The sequence below is a fragment of the Schistocerca gregaria genome, chromosome 1 (assembly GCF_023897955.1).
Source record: "Schistocerca gregaria isolate iqSchGreg1 chromosome 1, iqSchGreg1.2, whole genome shotgun sequence".
Lineage (NCBI taxonomy): Eukaryota > Metazoa > Arthropoda > Insecta > Orthoptera > Acrididae > Schistocerca > Schistocerca gregaria.
Window position 1 is genome coordinate 372,321,169 of NC_064920.1, and position 17,821 is coordinate 372,338,989.

General features: G+C 43.6%; 1 protein-coding gene across 1 annotated transcript in view; it reads right to left on the reverse strand.

The window, feature by feature from the left end:
* LOC126348386 (esterase FE4-like) overlaps window positions 1-17,367 on the reverse strand; it is a 106,513-nt gene extending 89,146 nt beyond the window's left edge. The window contains exons 1-2 of the mRNA XM_050002354.1: window positions 17,074-17,367; window positions 3,158-3,421 (exon numbers count right to left, since the gene is read on the reverse strand). Of these exons, the coding sequence (XP_049858311.1) occupies window positions 3,158-3,421; window positions 17,074-17,367 (558 nt within the window). The remainder of the gene's footprint in view (window positions 1-3,157; window positions 3,422-17,073) is intronic.
* Between the last annotated feature and the right edge of the window lie 454 nt (window positions 17,368-17,821).

Consider the following 17,821-nt stretch of genomic DNA (forward strand, 5'->3'; position numbering starts at 1 on the left):
CGGACTAAGTGCTGTGTTCGCATCGCTATCCAACACATAAATTACCTCATTTCAAGTTTGTTATTTGGGAATGAAACAATGGTTAACATATTGCGTGTTTGGTTAGCAGACATCCGTTTCTAGATCGCTGTCCCGATTCACAAACATTTTCAGCAAAGAATTTAAAGTTCAGATTTGCTATCTGATACTAACTAAAAATGTATTGTATCATGTCTATTTAGGTTTAGTCAGCAATGACGTTTAGTGTTGTCTTCGAGCCGGCCGGAGCGGCCGAATTGTTCTAGGCGCTATAGTCTGGAAACGTGCGACCGATACGGTCGCAGGTGCGAATCCTGCCCGGGCATGGATGTGTGTGATGTCCTTTGGTTAGTTAGGTTTAAATAGTTTTAAGTTCTAGGGGACTGATGACCTCAGAAGTTAAGACCCACAGTGCTCAGGGCCATTTGAACCACTTATAAATTACTAGTGATACGTTGCTGACGACGAGTTTTCGACAGAACGCTTCACGCTTTTGATTGTGCCTGCTTAGTTCATTATTCGGTTTATATAAAAGCCCTCGCTTAGTGAACGACGGTTAACAGACGATGGGAAAATCTTTAGGAGTACAAAAGTTCAAGAATGATTGATGTGTTACAGTTACGGTCATTATTTGTGTCAGGTACTGATGAGAGTGTTAACACTTCACAAATGTAGCTTCTTGTAGTTAATTTGAGTTTACAAGACTTAAGGACTGTTTCGGGTATTACCTGAAAATTTTAGTTTCGTGATCCTAATTTATGCCTCTAGTTAACTGCCATACATAACAGTATTTTCTTGTTGTCACCATTTTGTATAACCAATGACTGCACCAAAACGAGATTGGAGGACCTGCAAGACACTTACGTTATGTGGAGTGCATGCAAATGAGCCGAAAAGCAATTCAGCTCCTTCGGATATTTCTGAGGATGATAGAATATCACATCTACCTTTTCCCAGCCCATTCGGATAATTCCTTCGTGGTGCCTCGGTTTTTTTCTTTTTTGTTTCTTTTTTTCTAAATAACGTATGCTATCTTTACACAAATGTCAACGTAGATGAGCAAATAAAAATTAGGTTTAATACTCGTATTATATGCAATTTTGTTATATGATGACACGATGGAGACCGTGGCTGTTGTTTGAAGACAAATGTTGACGATGTTGGGACAGCAAGCAGCCACAAATTTACTTTCAGTTCCTTTATTCAAAGGCTACCGTTACCTGTTTCGAATCGTGATTCATCCTCAGACGGTTTACACGTTTTCTTTATGACAAGTGGTGTGTTTTTTACAGATTAATTGTCCTAAAATATAAAGAAATAAATTGTCGTAAAATATAAATAATACATAATTATTAACACACCACACACAGATGGTTGCGTTACAGATTTTCGTTGCATGTGAATTACGTGAAATGTCGGTTTGGAGTGTTTGTTTTCATAACATTTGTCCAACAGATGTGAATACATTCCAACTGCATTCTTATTGTTGCACATGTAAATTTTTCACACGGAACACATCAAATTTGTCACTGAGAAGATTTCTACCACGCACCACTAAAAATGGTACATATAAAACGATGCTACTTCGAATTAAAAAAAGTACCTATGAGTGACACAGACCAACAAAATGAAATCAATATCATTAAAACAGTTGCTCATAATAATGGATATAAACCCACAATAACAGAAAAACTCCACAACAAAATGCAGTCAAAAACTACAAATCCACTTCACAGCAGTCACTCAAGTCAAAAGTGTGGCACAAAAGCCAAACCTAAATATGCTACTCTCCCACACATAGGCCCACTTTCATACCAAATAGCAAACTTATTTAAAAAGAAAAATATCGCAATTAGCTTTTCCACAAATAATAAATTACAACAAAAAGTAATCCATGATGTAAATACCTCCAAGAGTCCCTTCCGTAAATCAGGAATATACAAAGTCAAATGATATACATGCCCAAAATTCTACATTGGACAGACAGGCAGAAGTTTTGAAATTAGATACAAAGAACATATTGATGCTTTAAGACTTGGTAACTTGAACAAATTTGCATTTGCAGCCCATATTGCTGAAGAAAACCATTCAGTGGGAAACACTGAGGACAACTTAAAAATTTAACATCTAGCAGAAAAATGAGCCACTATGAATGTATTAGAAAAAAATAGAAATACACAAAACAGCACCCCAGACTATTTCCTTAATGAACAAACAGATTTAGCTAACACCCCTTTCCTGAAAAATTTCCAAAAATTATCTTCCAACTTCCAAAGCAAATAATATTAGTACGCCTAGCTGCAGATCAAGTAGCAAATTTATATGTTACTATAATTCTCATGATGCTAAATGTAATTAAATAATGTACTATTCTACCTATACAGTATATATATATATATATATATATAACAATATCAACTCAAAAAGTCAATGTCTCTGTACTAGTGTAAAAGGCATTACAGTTGCGTAAATGAATATATGATCCTTTCCAAATATAGGAAATCATCGTCAAATGTTACGATATATCATACTATCTTTGATACTCATATGTTTGTAAGCTCTTTGTATGTATCAAAGTATGTGGTGCGTGGTAGAAATCTTCTCAGTGACAAATCTAAAGTGATCAGTGGGAAAAATTTACGTGTGCAACAATAAGAATGCAGTGGGAATGTATTCACATCTATTGGACGAATGTTATGGAAACAAACACTCCAAACCGACATTTCACGAAGTCACATGCAACGAAAATCTGTAACGCAACCATCTGAGTGTGGCGTGTTTATAATTATGTATTATTTATAATTTAGGGCAATTAATCTGTAAAAAACACACCACATGTCATAAAGAAAAAGTGTAACCCGTCTGAGGACGAATCACAACGATTCGAAACCGGTAACGGTACCCTCTGAATAAAGGAACTGAAAGTAAATTTGTGGCTAGTTGCCGTCCCAACACCATCAATTCGTATGATAGCTTATGAGTGTTATGCCCTAAAATACCAGTTAGATAACTCTGACCCGAGAGAGCATTCTAAGCTCTTAGTTTTTAAAGGAAAGAAGCAGAGCTACGTTCAGCTAGCGGCGTGTCCACGACGGTGGGTGCACACCACGCCAGAGTCAGTGAGCCGTGGGGCGCGCACCTTGAGGCCGTAGTTTCCGGGCAGCTCTGCGTCGCCGGTGCTGAGGAAGCCGAGAACGCCGAGGCGGTGGTTGAGCGTGACGAGCACCAGGTTCTGGTCCATCAGGTACTCGGGCCCGTTCTCCTCGACGCCGCCGTCGCCCGCGTGGAAGCCGCCGCCGTGCAGCCACACCAGCACCGGCACCTTGTTCGCGTCCTTGTGCGTGTACACGTTCAGGTACAGGCAGTCCTCGTCGCCCGCGAACATGTCCGTCGTCACCAGCAGCTGCGGGCGATACGGAAAGCCATTAACGCTGCTACATTACGAGAAACAGGGCTTCAGCCGCCTAAAAGCATTGGGATAATTGGCGGAGGTTGAAGAACTGTGACATGCAAGTAGCGTCCCCACCATTAGCCCCACTGTTCATAGCATTCGCTAAGTCCCGTATATATATATATATATATATATATATATATATATATATATATATATATATGACGGTTGGAACTTAAATAGTGGCAATTATTTATTCACAACCGATACAAAAGAGTTACGTGTTTGTACCTGTTACTGGCCTTCAAAGCAGTCACCGGCGTTGTGTAGAGCCCCTTGCCAGCGATGTGGAAGGCGTGCGTAGTATACCGTTACCAGAGCCTGTTTACCGAATGGAGCGGTCTACTGCCTGTCGAATCTCTGGAACAATTCCGAAGCGAATGCCACGAAGTGGTTCCTTCATCTTCGGAATCAAATTAAAGTCACAAGGACTTAAGTCAGGGGAGTATGGTGGATGGTACAGTACTTCTCAGTCCCATCGACCGAACAGAGCAGCCACAGCTTGCGCTGTATGCGCCCGCGCATTGTCGTGCGAAATGATAGTTGGGTTGGGCAGAATCTGTCGCCGCGTCTTCAGCATAGCTGGTCGCAGGTGATGCTCCAAAAACAAACAGATTCTGTGCACTGACGGTCTGCCGTGGAGGAACGTAATGCGTTAGGATAACACCATCACAGTCGTCAACGAGAATCACCATAAATTTCACCGTACTGGGGCTCTCACGCAATTTCGGCTTTCGCGCCACCCATTATGACGCCATTCGTTGGATTGGCGTTACAGTTTTGACTCGTACGATGTGGACCGTGTTTCATCCAGTGTTACGATACGGTGTAAAAAAGTCTCTACTTCGCGCTCTTAGAGCTCTAAGCGTCGCAACGCATCCATTTCTGCATTTCCGTCAAGTCATGCGGAACCCATCGTGATGCAATATTTAGGATGCCCACGCTTTCCTTCAGGATGCGAAGCACAGTCGTATGTGCTAATCCGGTTTCGTGGTCGAGCTCACGAATCGTATGGCGGCGATCACTGTCCACTAACGCGGCAACAACATGCACTACTTCCTCAGAGACGCTAGGACGACCTGCCCGATGCATGTCTGCCACAGTTTGCCGACCTTCGTTGAAGGCTTTTACCCAACGTGCCACTGTTCTGTACAGCAATGCCGATTCCCCGCACGGCTCTTAAAGCCCTTGATGACACTGTCGTGCTGTACGCCCTCTGGCACATTCAATCTTGATCCAAGTCCGCAGCTCGTGGTCGTGCGGTAGCGTTCTCGCTTCCCGTGCCCGGGTTCCCGGGTTCGATTCCCGGCGGGGTCACGGATTTTCTATACGTCGTGATGACTGGGTGTTGTGTGATGTCCTTAGGTTCGTTAGGTTTAAGTACTTCTAAGTTCTAGGGGACTGATGACCATAGATGTTAAGTCCCATAGTGCTCAGTGCCATTTGAACCAATCTTGATCCAACTCCGTTGTTCCTGTTTCGAGAACGTAGTGACACCGTTCCGTTAGACCGCTCGCTCACAAATGACCGTTTCCCTCGATTGTGCACACGCTAGTAGTGGGATGGGCGAGTCCTTTTGCTCGGAGGTATGGTAGGTGTGTCAACAACGTGTGCTATCAGCGACAATAGTAGATTCCATTGCATAGTGTCTCCACAGCAGTGTTGTCACTATTTAAGTTCCAACTCTACGTATATATATACTATCAGTTATTTTGTGGCCATGTGTGACAGAAGAGGCACAACTGGTGTTTCAGCGGCCGTAAAAATACAATATTGCCAAAAGTATGACTTCAGCCGTCGACTGTCATTGGAATAAATCAGTGACGAAGGTTGAAATTTTTGCAGGACCGGGACTCGATCTTGGATTCCCCACTTCTCTTGAATGGATAGTTTAACCGCCTTTTTTATCTCATTTTGATCGTTCTGTTTGTTTGGGCAGGACAACCCATGCCACTTGTTCAAGTTAATCGTTCATCCACTAACTCACGCTGAGCTACCGTGCCGGCGCTCCTCGGCCATCTGGACGCGCTAGCTGGCCGATTCGAATTCTCGCCCTGCCATGTGTTGCCTGTTCTGCCCGACATGCCCGGCTCTAGGTACTTTCATTGCCGGTGCGCCGCATCTTCCGAACCACTGCGGGACTTAGCGAATGCTACGGCAGTGGTGTTAATGGAAGGGGTTGCCACTTGCGGGAAACAGATTGAGAACTAGGGTCAGCCGTGAAGAGGGTCCGAATGACGGAGGTGGTTAGGGTAACACTTCTAGAGAATCAGAGCAACCAGGTTCGAGTCGCGGTCCGACACACAATTTCAACCTTCACTACTTATTTATTCCAATGGTTGTAGGTGGCTGCAACACTGTTTCTCTTAATATTGTATCTTGTCAGGAAGAGAAGACAGATACAACGTTATTGCGCCTAATGCCTTTAGCATTTAAACTGCATTGGTTCACTGAATATGATCCCTCCAAATTCACATGAGAAGACGACACAAAAGTTCTACTTTGTCCATGGACGTTATTTTAAGTCGTGGATGTCGTATGAATGGGGAAGCACCTGTCATGGAACGTGCGTTGTAAAATCGCAAGGTGGCGCAGTGGTTAGCTCTCTGGACTCGCATTCGAGAGGACGACGGTTCAAACCCGTCTGCGGACATCCTGATTAGGTTTTCCGTGATTTCCCTAAATTGTCTCAGGCAAATGCTAGGATGGTTCCTTTGAAAGGGCACGGCAGATTTCCTTCCCAATCCTTCCCTTATCCGAGCTTGTCTCAATGACCTCGTTTTCGACGGGACGTTAAACACTAGCCTCCTCCTCCTCCTCCTCCTCCTCCTGTACAATCGCAATATGCAGAGGTTAATTAACACACATCCCTGAGCTACTTGCCTTATAACGGACAAGTTGAGTCGTAGACAGGAACAACAAAAAGGCTGCTTAACAAATAAGCTTTGGGCCATGAGACCTTCATCTTAAGTAGACATCATAAACACACACAAACGCAACTCACGCTTACATGACCACTGTCTGAAGCTGTTGAGGCCAGACCAACATCTCCGCTATGTGATGAGTAGCAAGCTGCCGTTTTCACAGTATTGTCAGTTGACATATATTGTGTGACGAGTTTAGCAAAGACGGGGTGACTTGTATACTCTTACTTGTATACCACTTACTTGAATCGCAGACAGCATGATTTTTATGACAACAAGCTTAATTAAAGCTTCCTATGTCTAATAAAGAAGCATTTTTTCAGGTTCCAGACAAAAATCGTGCTATAGTGAATTCGTAGTACTTCGTACTGCTCGCCGGACACTGCAGAAGCCAATAAATCCAGAGAGTTACTTCGGAATCTCTCAAATCATGCACGTAAAAGTAAGTGGGCTTCGTGTTAACATGAAGCCACTTTATAGATTCCTGCCATAAATTTTGTGGTGCTAATTGTGCCCTGTTCCGTTCTTTTTTTCTTTTTTTTTGGGTTCCATACCTCCACCGGTAAAAATGAAACGAACCCATATAAGAATATTTTATTGTCCGCCAGTCTATGTATCCGTCTGTTAAGACCCCTTTTCTTCAGGAACGGGTAGACGTCTCAAGTTGAAATTTATATGAAATGCTAGCCGACAGCGGTGGCCGAGCGGTTCTAGGAGCTCCAGATCGGAACCGTGCAACTGATACGGTCGCAGGTTCGAATCCTGCCTGGGGCATGGATGTGTGTGAAGTCCTTAGGTTAGTTACGTTTAAGTAGTTCTAAGTTCTAGGAGACTGATGACCTAAGATGTTAAGTCCCATAGTGCTCAGAGCCATTTGAATCATTTTATGTGAAATGCTAAGGTCTGCGCTCCCTTGGTGATAAGAAATAAGCTTCTCAGTCAATGTAATCAAAAGATACAACCATTTGTGTCCCATATTTTGATACGGATAGACTCATTGACCAAAACCTGTAGATTAACGATCCATACACATAATGAAGTTTGTACGGAACCCTCAAAGCGTGAGTCCTACCCCCATGTGTCCGGCTTCTTTTCTCGTTTTGTCCTTGGGTGACAGTTCTTCAGTGTTAGAAAGTTTCAAACAGAGTCCTCGTTTAACATATGAATTGTTAAACTTTTTATACCCTTCACGCCATATATCCCAGACATCAGTCTCATACCATACGGAGCACACTGATTGGTAGTATCAAACAGATATTTATTTGGATCGGTTTAACACAATGCCGATTCGGTGGTACGCTGCAAATATTTAAGCAGTGCAGAAGAAAATATTTAACAGAATTGTTCTACTCAATAGCAGTAGTCTGTGATATAATAAAGCAGGGCGGTCAGCACTAGTATTTACTTTGAGTACGTGTAGATGCTTATCGGCCTACAATCTATTTGTTCTTTACTGCAACTTTCCCATTTTTTTAAAAAGCTGACTTGTTAAGATGACTGTCGAAACGCCATCGTTGTCTTTTGTAAAATCATCAACAGAGCATAGTGATTAGAGACCTAGTTGTGTTACTGTAGCGTCCTCAATCCAAAATCTGGAGGCGACAGTATATTCCGATCAGAGGGTTAGCGCAGTACACCCTACTCCCTACTCAGACGCAAACTTTCGACCTGCTTAGGAGCTTACGAGCAGTTTAGCGGTATTTCGGTACACTCGTGCTTTTCTAATGGCGCTACGTGTAGGTGGTATTTAATTAATCCTACCTAGTTGGAACGTGCCTCCACTAACGGGGTAACTCCAACGACGAACCTAAATAATTCAGAATGTAGCTTAAAGGCCCAAGAAGATTCCGATATTCAAAACTGTATACACATCTTAATTCTCCTAACTGACTGGTAAAACACCCCGCGTCAAATCCCTCGTAGTACAGCGACGCATGAAATCACACAACCAATTTTAACGACATTCTCGACAACATGATGTGATTGTCGTACACCTGTACAGTGCTACTTCTTGCTGCGCCATACATCCCCATTCCGAATACTGTAAAAGCAAAAACCGAAGGTAAATGGCAATTACGAAAAGCAGCAAAATTTGCCCCCGGTGTGGCTTGCAGTACACGTTAGATTAACGGCCAATATTTGACTGCAAAGTGCAGTATACATCAGAGAAGACATTCATTTTTTATTTAATATCTGGCGATAGCGAATATTTATGAAAAATAATAGGAAATAACTGCTGGTAATTAACTAATTTCAAGGAAAATCATGAGTGGTTAAATTGGTAGAGAGTGGTTACAATGTGGCCAGTGTACGAAGGTATGGCTAGTGCTATTGGCATTCAGTATATTAACAAACATAAGTACACCAGGTTAGTTTCAATGAATTAACTTCGTAAACAAAAACTATTTTTATTTAGAATGTCACGAAAAGTTAACGTAATGTGCAAAAAGAAAAAAATTAGCCTAGGCAGGCCTTTGATAGCAGGTAAATCAGTGGTAGTGTAATAATATTTCCTAGAAAAACATTTATCAAATGGTTCAGATGGCTCTGAGCACTATGGGACTTAACATCTGAGGTCATCAGTTCCCTAGAACTTAGAACTACTTAAACCTAACTAACCTAAGGACAAACTGCCTATTGGCTTCTGTCTCGGGCTCTTCGGCCGACGTTCATCTAATGATTTTTCTGACGTTTCGCCAGCACAAGTGGCTGGCATTGTCAAAGCTTCACCCTCCATTGCCGGTGGTGGAGGGTGAAGGTTAGTTAGGTTTAAGTAGTTCTAAGTCTATGGGACTGATGACCTCAGAGGTTAAGTCCCATAGTGCTCAGAGCCATATGAACCATTTTTATTTCTTAACTTCCACAGCTTAACTTAACAGTAAAAATTTACAGATTATTTATATCTTAGGCAAGCAGTAGAATATTCATATTAGTGCAATATTTTATTATTAATTTTGAATGTAGAAGCTGTTTAAAAAAGCGACAGATTCCTGCAGGAGGTAGTACTGCTCAAAGATAGAAGAAAAGATTCTATAATTACGTGCTCAGAATCCAATCCCTGTTGGGATGTGGGACGTATCAAATGTGGCAAGTAATTTGTAGTATTTGGTGGTGTCAGTCGTCACAAGAGATGGCATAGCAAATTACCACAGTATCCACGTGTGAGCAGATGAAGATTCTCGAGCAATAATGGAGGTGAGCCACCAGTATCTTATCAAAATCAGTGTCTAGACAGAATTTGCTGGTGAGAGACTCATGGGGCCACATTCTTTACCAAACAGATTAATAGGTATTGTGTATCACCAATTTCTGAATGATGAATTACCAATGCTATTTGACAACGTTACACTTGTAGAAAGACAACTGCGGGTTTGCACCACGCAACACCATTCCATTTTCTAGCGGTCGTACGAGAGTACCTCACTGCAAAAATTACATGAGCAAAGGATTGGCCAAGGTGGTCTGGTAGCACGGCCTGCCCGTTTACGTGACCTGAATCTGTATTTCTACCCTTTGGGAGATTTAAAGGCGTTGGTGTATGCCCACCTCGTAGATAATGTGCATGTGTGTGTAAACAATGCATGATGTATCTGAAACAGTACATGATTCACTGCGAAGAAGAGGTGGATTAAAATTTTGTGCCGGACCGAGACTCGAACTCGGTACCTTTGCCTTTTAATCCGCCAGGAAGTTTCATATCAGCGCACACTCCGCTGCAGAGTGAAGATCTCATTCTGGAAACGTCCTCCAAGCTGTGGCTAAGCCATGTCTCCGAAATATCCTTTCTTTCAGGAGTGCTAGTTCTGCATGGTTCGCAGGAGAGCTTCTGTGAAGTTTGGAAGGTAGGAGACAGGATACTGGCAGGAGTAAAGCTGTGAGTACCGGGCGTGAGTCGTGCTTGGGTAGCTCAGTTGGTAGAACACTTGTCCACGAAAGGCAAAGGTCCTGAGTTCGAGTCGCGGTCGGGCACACAGTTTTAACCTGCCAGGAAGTTTCATATCAGCTAACACTCCGCTGCAGAGTGAAAATCTCATTCTGGAAACATCCCCCAGGCTGTGGCTAAGCCATGTCTCCGCAATATCCTTTCTTTCAGGAATGCTAGTTCTGCATGGTTCGCAGGAGAGCTTCTGTAAAGTTTGGAATGTAGGAGACAGAATACTGGCAGAAGTAAAGCTGTGAGGACGGGGCGTGAGATGTGCTTGGGTAGCTCAGTTGGTAGAGCACTTGCAGTAGAAAGGCAAGGGCCCGAGTTCGGGTCTCGGTCGGGCACACAATTTTAATGCGCCAGGAAGTTTCGTATTAAAAATAATTTCATTGTTAGCTCCACTGCAGTGGAGCGCATAGGAAGTGCCAGCACAAATGCCAAACCTTTCTTAATAAAGTATATCAACCCAAGCTGTCCTGTGCAGAGGGGAGGCCATGTCAGTCGACCCTCTCCACTACTAACCGCTCACAATCATGTATGGAATCGCAAGTCCCGCTGGAGTCACCCCACTGTACGCTGTAGCACCAATTCTGGATTCTTATGGGCCGCAGAAACCGCTATCAGCCCACTGGCCAACAGGAGCTTGTTAGCGGGACAAGAAGCTGTTCGGCGACCGCCGTAGTGAGGGAAGCCAACACATGAAGCTGGCCTCTGTGTAATAACTGGAGTCTGCCGGCCCAACTCTGCTGGGCCAGAGGGTGAGTCTCCTGGGGCACGTCTTCTACGTCAGCGAGAGCGCTGCAGAGAGCTGTTGTCCACCGGCGTGGTCCGTGCTGGCTACGACGCCTGAGGGAACCGGCCGGCTGTGACGTAACGGTGCCTCCTAATGCTGACGGGGCCTGCGCAAAACCTGCTGAGCTGCTAGAGCATTTGGAAGACCATCTGTATTATGAATAATAAACATGTCACTGTGAATGCCCCCTCACTGCACCCTGCTCGATGCAGTACTGACGAGTGTAGGGGTCATGGACTGGACCCTGTAGATATACTGAAACGTAACGTAATGCACGTCGCAAGGAAGGAATGGCTTGGTAGGAAAGAGAGATAGTGGCAACCAATGGGAAGTCAGTTTAAAGGATTAGTGGGGGAACGCTTTGAGGCTGTTGAGAGGAAAGGATGGGATAGGTTTTTTGACTCCAAAGGGTGAGGAGTTCTGTTTCCAGGACATTCGCTTGCAAAGTTTGCGTGATTTGAGTTGTGTGTGGCAAGTGGCTGTGGAGTGCAAACGTTGACATTTTAGTTATTTCGAGAGCCCGCCCATACAGAAAATTAGAATTTTTCTGTGAGTGAGACGGTATAAGACCATTAGAGCTTTCATGTAGAACATATTATGGACTTAACAGTTTGACTGATTATTCATGAACTGCAAGAGACACTGGGTCTGTTTCTTGTGAATTTGACTGCCTCCTTCAGTTACTGAAATAACCAGTGCCAGAAGACCTGTGTCGCAAATTAATGAGTAAACTACTGAATGTCACAGGCATTCCTTGTATTTGTAAGTTATCCCTTCAATGCAATCAACTGCAGATGCATTCATTTATTCATACAGTAGTTAACAAATCTGCGAAGAAATACTAAACTTGTAATTTTTTAAAACACAGGAACTGTTCTGTAGCAGTGTGTGATCGGTGCTTTGACGACAAGTGATGGGCCAAAATCAGTCGTATAAATACGATTCTGCATTCATGTTCCTTTGCTTTTTAGTCCCTTAACTCCCAGTCAACCATTTACGTTGCCCTCCCAAGACACATATATTTTTATAGGATGGTAGTTAGCAAAGTCGTGTAGTTCCTCATTTTGAGTGCACACTCAGCCGACCAGCCTCTTCTTCACCGACAGAAAGTAATAGGTCTCCTGCGGTTTCCAATCCGGACCGAAGGAAGGCTGATATCTCCCTCATCTTAGAATCGGAGAAGAGGCTGCCCAAATGGGATAATACTGGACAGCAGTTAACGTTTATGTAGAATCTGTAAATAAATTATTTCCTATATTCATACTGATCTTAATTTATTGCCTTTTGGAAAAATAACGTGTGTAGATAGAAAACTGCATATATAATTGAATAAATTTGGCAAAATGACATATGTAGGTAGAAATCTGCATACATAAATAAATAAGTCTATTACGCTACGGGGATGATTTCATATTGTATTTCTGTAAGAAAACATTCTGTTTTCTTCATTCAGGTAATTTATCTTGTTTGCGAATTCCTCCCGTAGGTTTCTAAAGTAACCCAGGAAATAGCTATCCACTCTTGATAATAGTGTAAAAAAAGAGGACAGATAATACTCTGCAGACTCTTCGTCCTAGGGGTACCCGCGTTATAAATGTATGTGTTTCACAGTGAGTGATGCTATCAAATACGTTTGCATACGCTCATTAACTCAGAGTCTTTCTATATGAATTACATTTTGATCCGTGTGATATATTATTTAATGTATCAGCAACTGTTTAGTTTGAATTGGTACCGTTACAGTGTGAAAGATAGTACATCTGACTTGTGACACAAGTGTTACTGTATAAAGTATGTCGAGCTTACTACGGAAACTTGAACCTTCATGTACGCTGCACGCCAATGTGGTCTAAGCACTTTTACAAAATTTTGCTTAAGAAACAGAATTCCGAAAAATGTAAAATAGCTCCAGTCTGGCTAATAATGATACAAAGTAGTTGTTTAGTCTTTTCGGGTCCTGACAACTGATTACTGACATTTCAGGACTATATCCGTTGGGAAAACGAGAGGAAAACGAGACGCAGTGCCCCTGCGGAAAGGCTTGTAGGAGACTCAGAAACCTGGTGCGTTAACAGAATAGTCTGTATAACACACAAAATTATTCGATCTCCACTGATATAAAAAGAAATTCATATAGTGGTCTAATAAGCTCAATCATTTGGTAAATAAGCACATCCGTTGTGATGGAATCTAAACATTTCAGGAATGTCAGCAGCAACTACATTTAGTGGAAGATGACTGCACAAAAGTCTGGATGTAGAAGACGTCACGACCCTACGACTTACCAAGAACAGATGTCTACATCAGTGACCCCCGTGAACGACGTCCGCCTGCAAGAACAGGAAGCCGTCGTCACAGCAGAATGGACTGCTTTTCGTACAACTCTTGTGCAGAGCCGCCCACAACTCACCACACCAGCAGAGATCCGTAAAATTATCCGGAAGACTCGGAATAACGCGACAGGCAACGACTTAATAAGCAACACCGATTTGAAACAAGTTGCGCAGGAAGAAAACTGTGCTCCTTACCCGAATTTTCAACAGCTGTCTCATTCGGGGATATTTTCCTACGGCATGGAAAACGGCTCGAATAGTTAAAATCCCAAAGCCAGGTAAAGACCTAGCAGAACCCTGCAGTTACCGGCCAACTAGCCTCTTTCGATCCTTGGCAAGGTGCTCGAGAGAGTGCTGTTGAAGAGGCTCCATGACACGCTTACAGCGCATGATGTTATACGACCCGAACAATTCGGTTTCAAGGACAAGTTATCTGCCGAACTTCAACTTCTACGGATCACCGAACGGATACAAGAAGGCTCCAACAAGCAGCACTTCACGATTGGTGTATTCCTTGACATCGAAAAAGCATACGACAAGGTGTGGCGGCCCAACCTTATCGTCAAACTACATCGCACTACCCCTATTGTGGATTGTTACATTGGACTCATAGACAACTTTCTGCAGAACGGGAAACCCTATGTCCGAGTCGACGATAAAAACTCCGAAATGAAACTGATCTCCACAGGAATTCCGCAGGGCTCTGTGATTTCACCTCTGCTTTTCAACTTATATATAAATGACATCCCAACAGTCTCCCTATTACGGCGAGTTGTTATGCGTATTAACGATCAACCCTACGAAGACGGCAGCTGTTACGTTCACAGGGAGGAAACCAGTTCTGAACGACAGACTCCAAATAGCTGATCAATTTATCCCGCGGTCGCCGGGAGTGAAGCACCTCGGTGTCTACCTTGACAAAAATTGCTCTTTACGCAGCATATTGACGAGAAGAAGACGGCAGCCTAGAAGATGGCCAGGTCATTGATTCCGTTCCTGAAGAGTAAGGACCTCAACCCTAAGACTAAACTAAGGCAACGGTGGAACCCAAAATGTTATATGGCTCCACCTCGTGGGGAACTACGTGCGCCTCCAACTACAAAAAACTCCAAACGGTGCAAAACATTTGCTACCGATGGATCACAGGAGCTCTATGATGGACAAGAAACGACGACACCCGCACCGCACTCGACGAGACCACTATACAAGAGAAGGTCCGTGACAAGGCCCTACGAGTTTGTGACAAACTCGATGCCCTTAAGGACGAAGTTCGACAATTAGAATCGGTAGGAGCGGTAAACCCTGCAAAACACGAGGAATCAGTCGCAGATAACAGCCTGGACAGCAGATAGACATCACCATACGTCCCATCCTAGAAGAATAAGTAATCAAGGATGATCTCTTCAGGCCCCACTACACAGTATATATATATATATATATATATATATATATATATATATATATATATATATATATATATATAACGTCACGACCAATCATTCTCGTCCTGTCAGTATCAATCTAGTTCTACACTTATTGGATCACTGTTTTAATCCACGACATGTCACAAATTGTTATATATTTGTTACTTTGCATCTGGACAAATTTTATTTGGACTCGTCAAGACGAGTGCTTTATACTCTGTGTACTGAGGCAGCAGACTTGACTAGCAGATAGATTATGCTGATAAAATATCTCCATATTTAGCAATTATATACAACCACTCGCTCACAGAAAGATACGTACCTAAAGACTGGAAAATTGCTCAAGCCACACCAATACGCAAAAAGGTAAGTAGGAGTAATCTTCTGAATTACAGGCCTATATCACTAACGTCGATTTGCAATAGGGTTTTAGAACATATACCGTGTTCGAACATTATGAAGTACCTCGAAGAAAACGATTTATTGACATATAGTCAGCACGGATTCAGAAAATATCGTTCTTGTCAAACACAGTTAGCTCTTTATACTCATGAAGTAATAAATGCTATCGACAGGGATGCCAAATTGATTGCATACTTTTAGATTTCGAGAAGGCATTCGACACCGTTCCTCACAAGCATCTTCTAATCAAACTGCGTGCCTACGGTGTATTGCCGCAGTTGTACGACTGGATTCGTGATTTCCTGCCAGAAAGGTCACAGTTCGTGGTAATAGGCGGAAAGTCATCGAGTAAAGCGGAAGTAATATCTGGCGTTCCCCAAGGAAGTGTTATAGGCCCTCTGTTGTCCCTGATCTATATTAACGACATAGGAGACAATCTGACTAGCCGTCTTAGATTGTTTGCAGATGATGCTGTCATTTACCATCTTGAAAAGTCGTCAGATGACCAAAACGATTTGCAAAATGATTTAGATAAGATATCTGTATGGTGCAACAATTGGCAATTGAACCTGAACAAAGAAAAGTGCGAAGTTATTCACGTGAGTATTAAAGGAAATCAGCTACATTTCGATTTCGCGATAAGTCACACAAATCTGAGGGATGTAAATTCAACTAAATACTTAGGGATTACAATCACAAATAACCTAAATTGGAACGATCATATAGATAATATTGTGGGTAGAGCAAACCAAACACTGCGATTCATTGCCAGAACACTTAGAAGGACTGCTTACACTACGCTTGTCCGCCCTATTCTTGAGTACGTAACTGTCACGCGTTTCCTTCTTCACGGCAATTTTTGGCCGCATTCTGCAGGGGCAATGAAGACGCTTCTGTTGCGATTCCGATGGGAAGTGTTTGATAATCTACAATACAGCTCGTATAATGGTTCCCTCTGCGTTTCATCTGTAAGTACATGAACTACTGGCTATGAAGGCAACATTTCGGCACAGACAACGAGCTGTAGACCAGCTTAGAGAATTGGCAGAAAGCATTGACAGCTGCTTTCTGTGACTATCTCGTCGGAACGTTTGTACGACGCTACGACAGATGTCTAAGTTGCATCGGCGACTATGTAGATAACTAGCTGGAAGTTATAGCTAAATTTTGCAAATAAAACATTTTTCATTTTCACCCTGGTTACCATTTCGCGACCGATCGGTCCTCACTTTCCGATACGCCTCATATTTTGCTTAGTTAGTACTGGGTCTCAATGCATATCTAGAACAAAACATTTCGTCGCGCCTTTTAAAATTCAAACATATGCACAACCCTTCTGGAGTATTTCTGTGCGGTGTGGGATCCGCATCAGGTGGGACTGACGGATGACATCGCAAAAGTACGAAGAAGGGCAGCTCGTTTTGTATAATCGCGAAACAGGGGAGATAGTGTCACAGACATGATACGTGAATTGGAGTGGCAATACTAAAACAAAGGCGTTTATCGTGGCGATGGGATCTTCTCATGAAATTTCAATCACCAGTTTTCTCCTCAGATTGCGAAAACATTCTGTTGGCACCGAACTACATGAGGAGAAATGATCATCACGATAAAATAAGAGAAATTAGGGCTCGCACGGAAAAATATAAGTGCTCGTTTTTTCGGCGTGCCGTTCGAGAGTGGAACGGTAGAGAGACAGCATGAAGGTGGTTCACTGAACCCTCTGCCAGGCACTTTATTGTGAATAGCAGAGTAATCACGCAGATGTAGACATGGATAGTGGCCGGCGGCGTGCAGGCGTACCTGCGGACAGACGGAGCCCTCGTACTTGGCGGAGCGGATGCCGGTCCAGGGCACGGGCGGCTCCGGCGGTCGGAAGCGTAGCACGCCGACGGGGGGTCGCGCGTACGGCACGCCGCGGAACGCGATGAAGAGCCGGCCGCCGAACGACGTCATCATGTGGCCGCGCAGCGCGCCCTCCGACGTCTGCACCACGGTGAGGTCCAGCTCGGCGCCCGCGGCGGGCTCCGGCCACAGGCACAGCGACAGCGCGAGCGCCGCCGCCGCCGCCGCCGCCGCCGCCGGCGACAGCCGCATGGCGCGCTGCCGGCACCGACAATACCTTACGTCGTATAACAACTTTACCGTACTCCTGTAGCCTGCAGCATGGCCACAAGCACTTACGAAAGTTTTAAATAAACAACCATCACATATACGAGGGACATTTATTAAGTAACGCAACACATTCTTTCCTCGGCCAATTTCGGTTGAAAAACATGCCGAATTTGTTGTGGAACATCGGGGAATATTCCCGCTTCTGTCCTTGTGGTTTCATGAGGTTCAGACAGGTGGCTCCGTTACACGTAGCCTTCAAAATGGCGACTGCAACCGCGGTGCGTTTCAAGCAGACACCCTTCACTTAGTTTGTTTGGGCCGTACACCAGAGCATAATAGGCGTTTGATGAATGTCTACGGGAGCCTAGCAGTGAACAAAAACATGGTGAGTGGTCATCATCTCAACAAGGACGCACAAAACTGTCGGAATTTTACT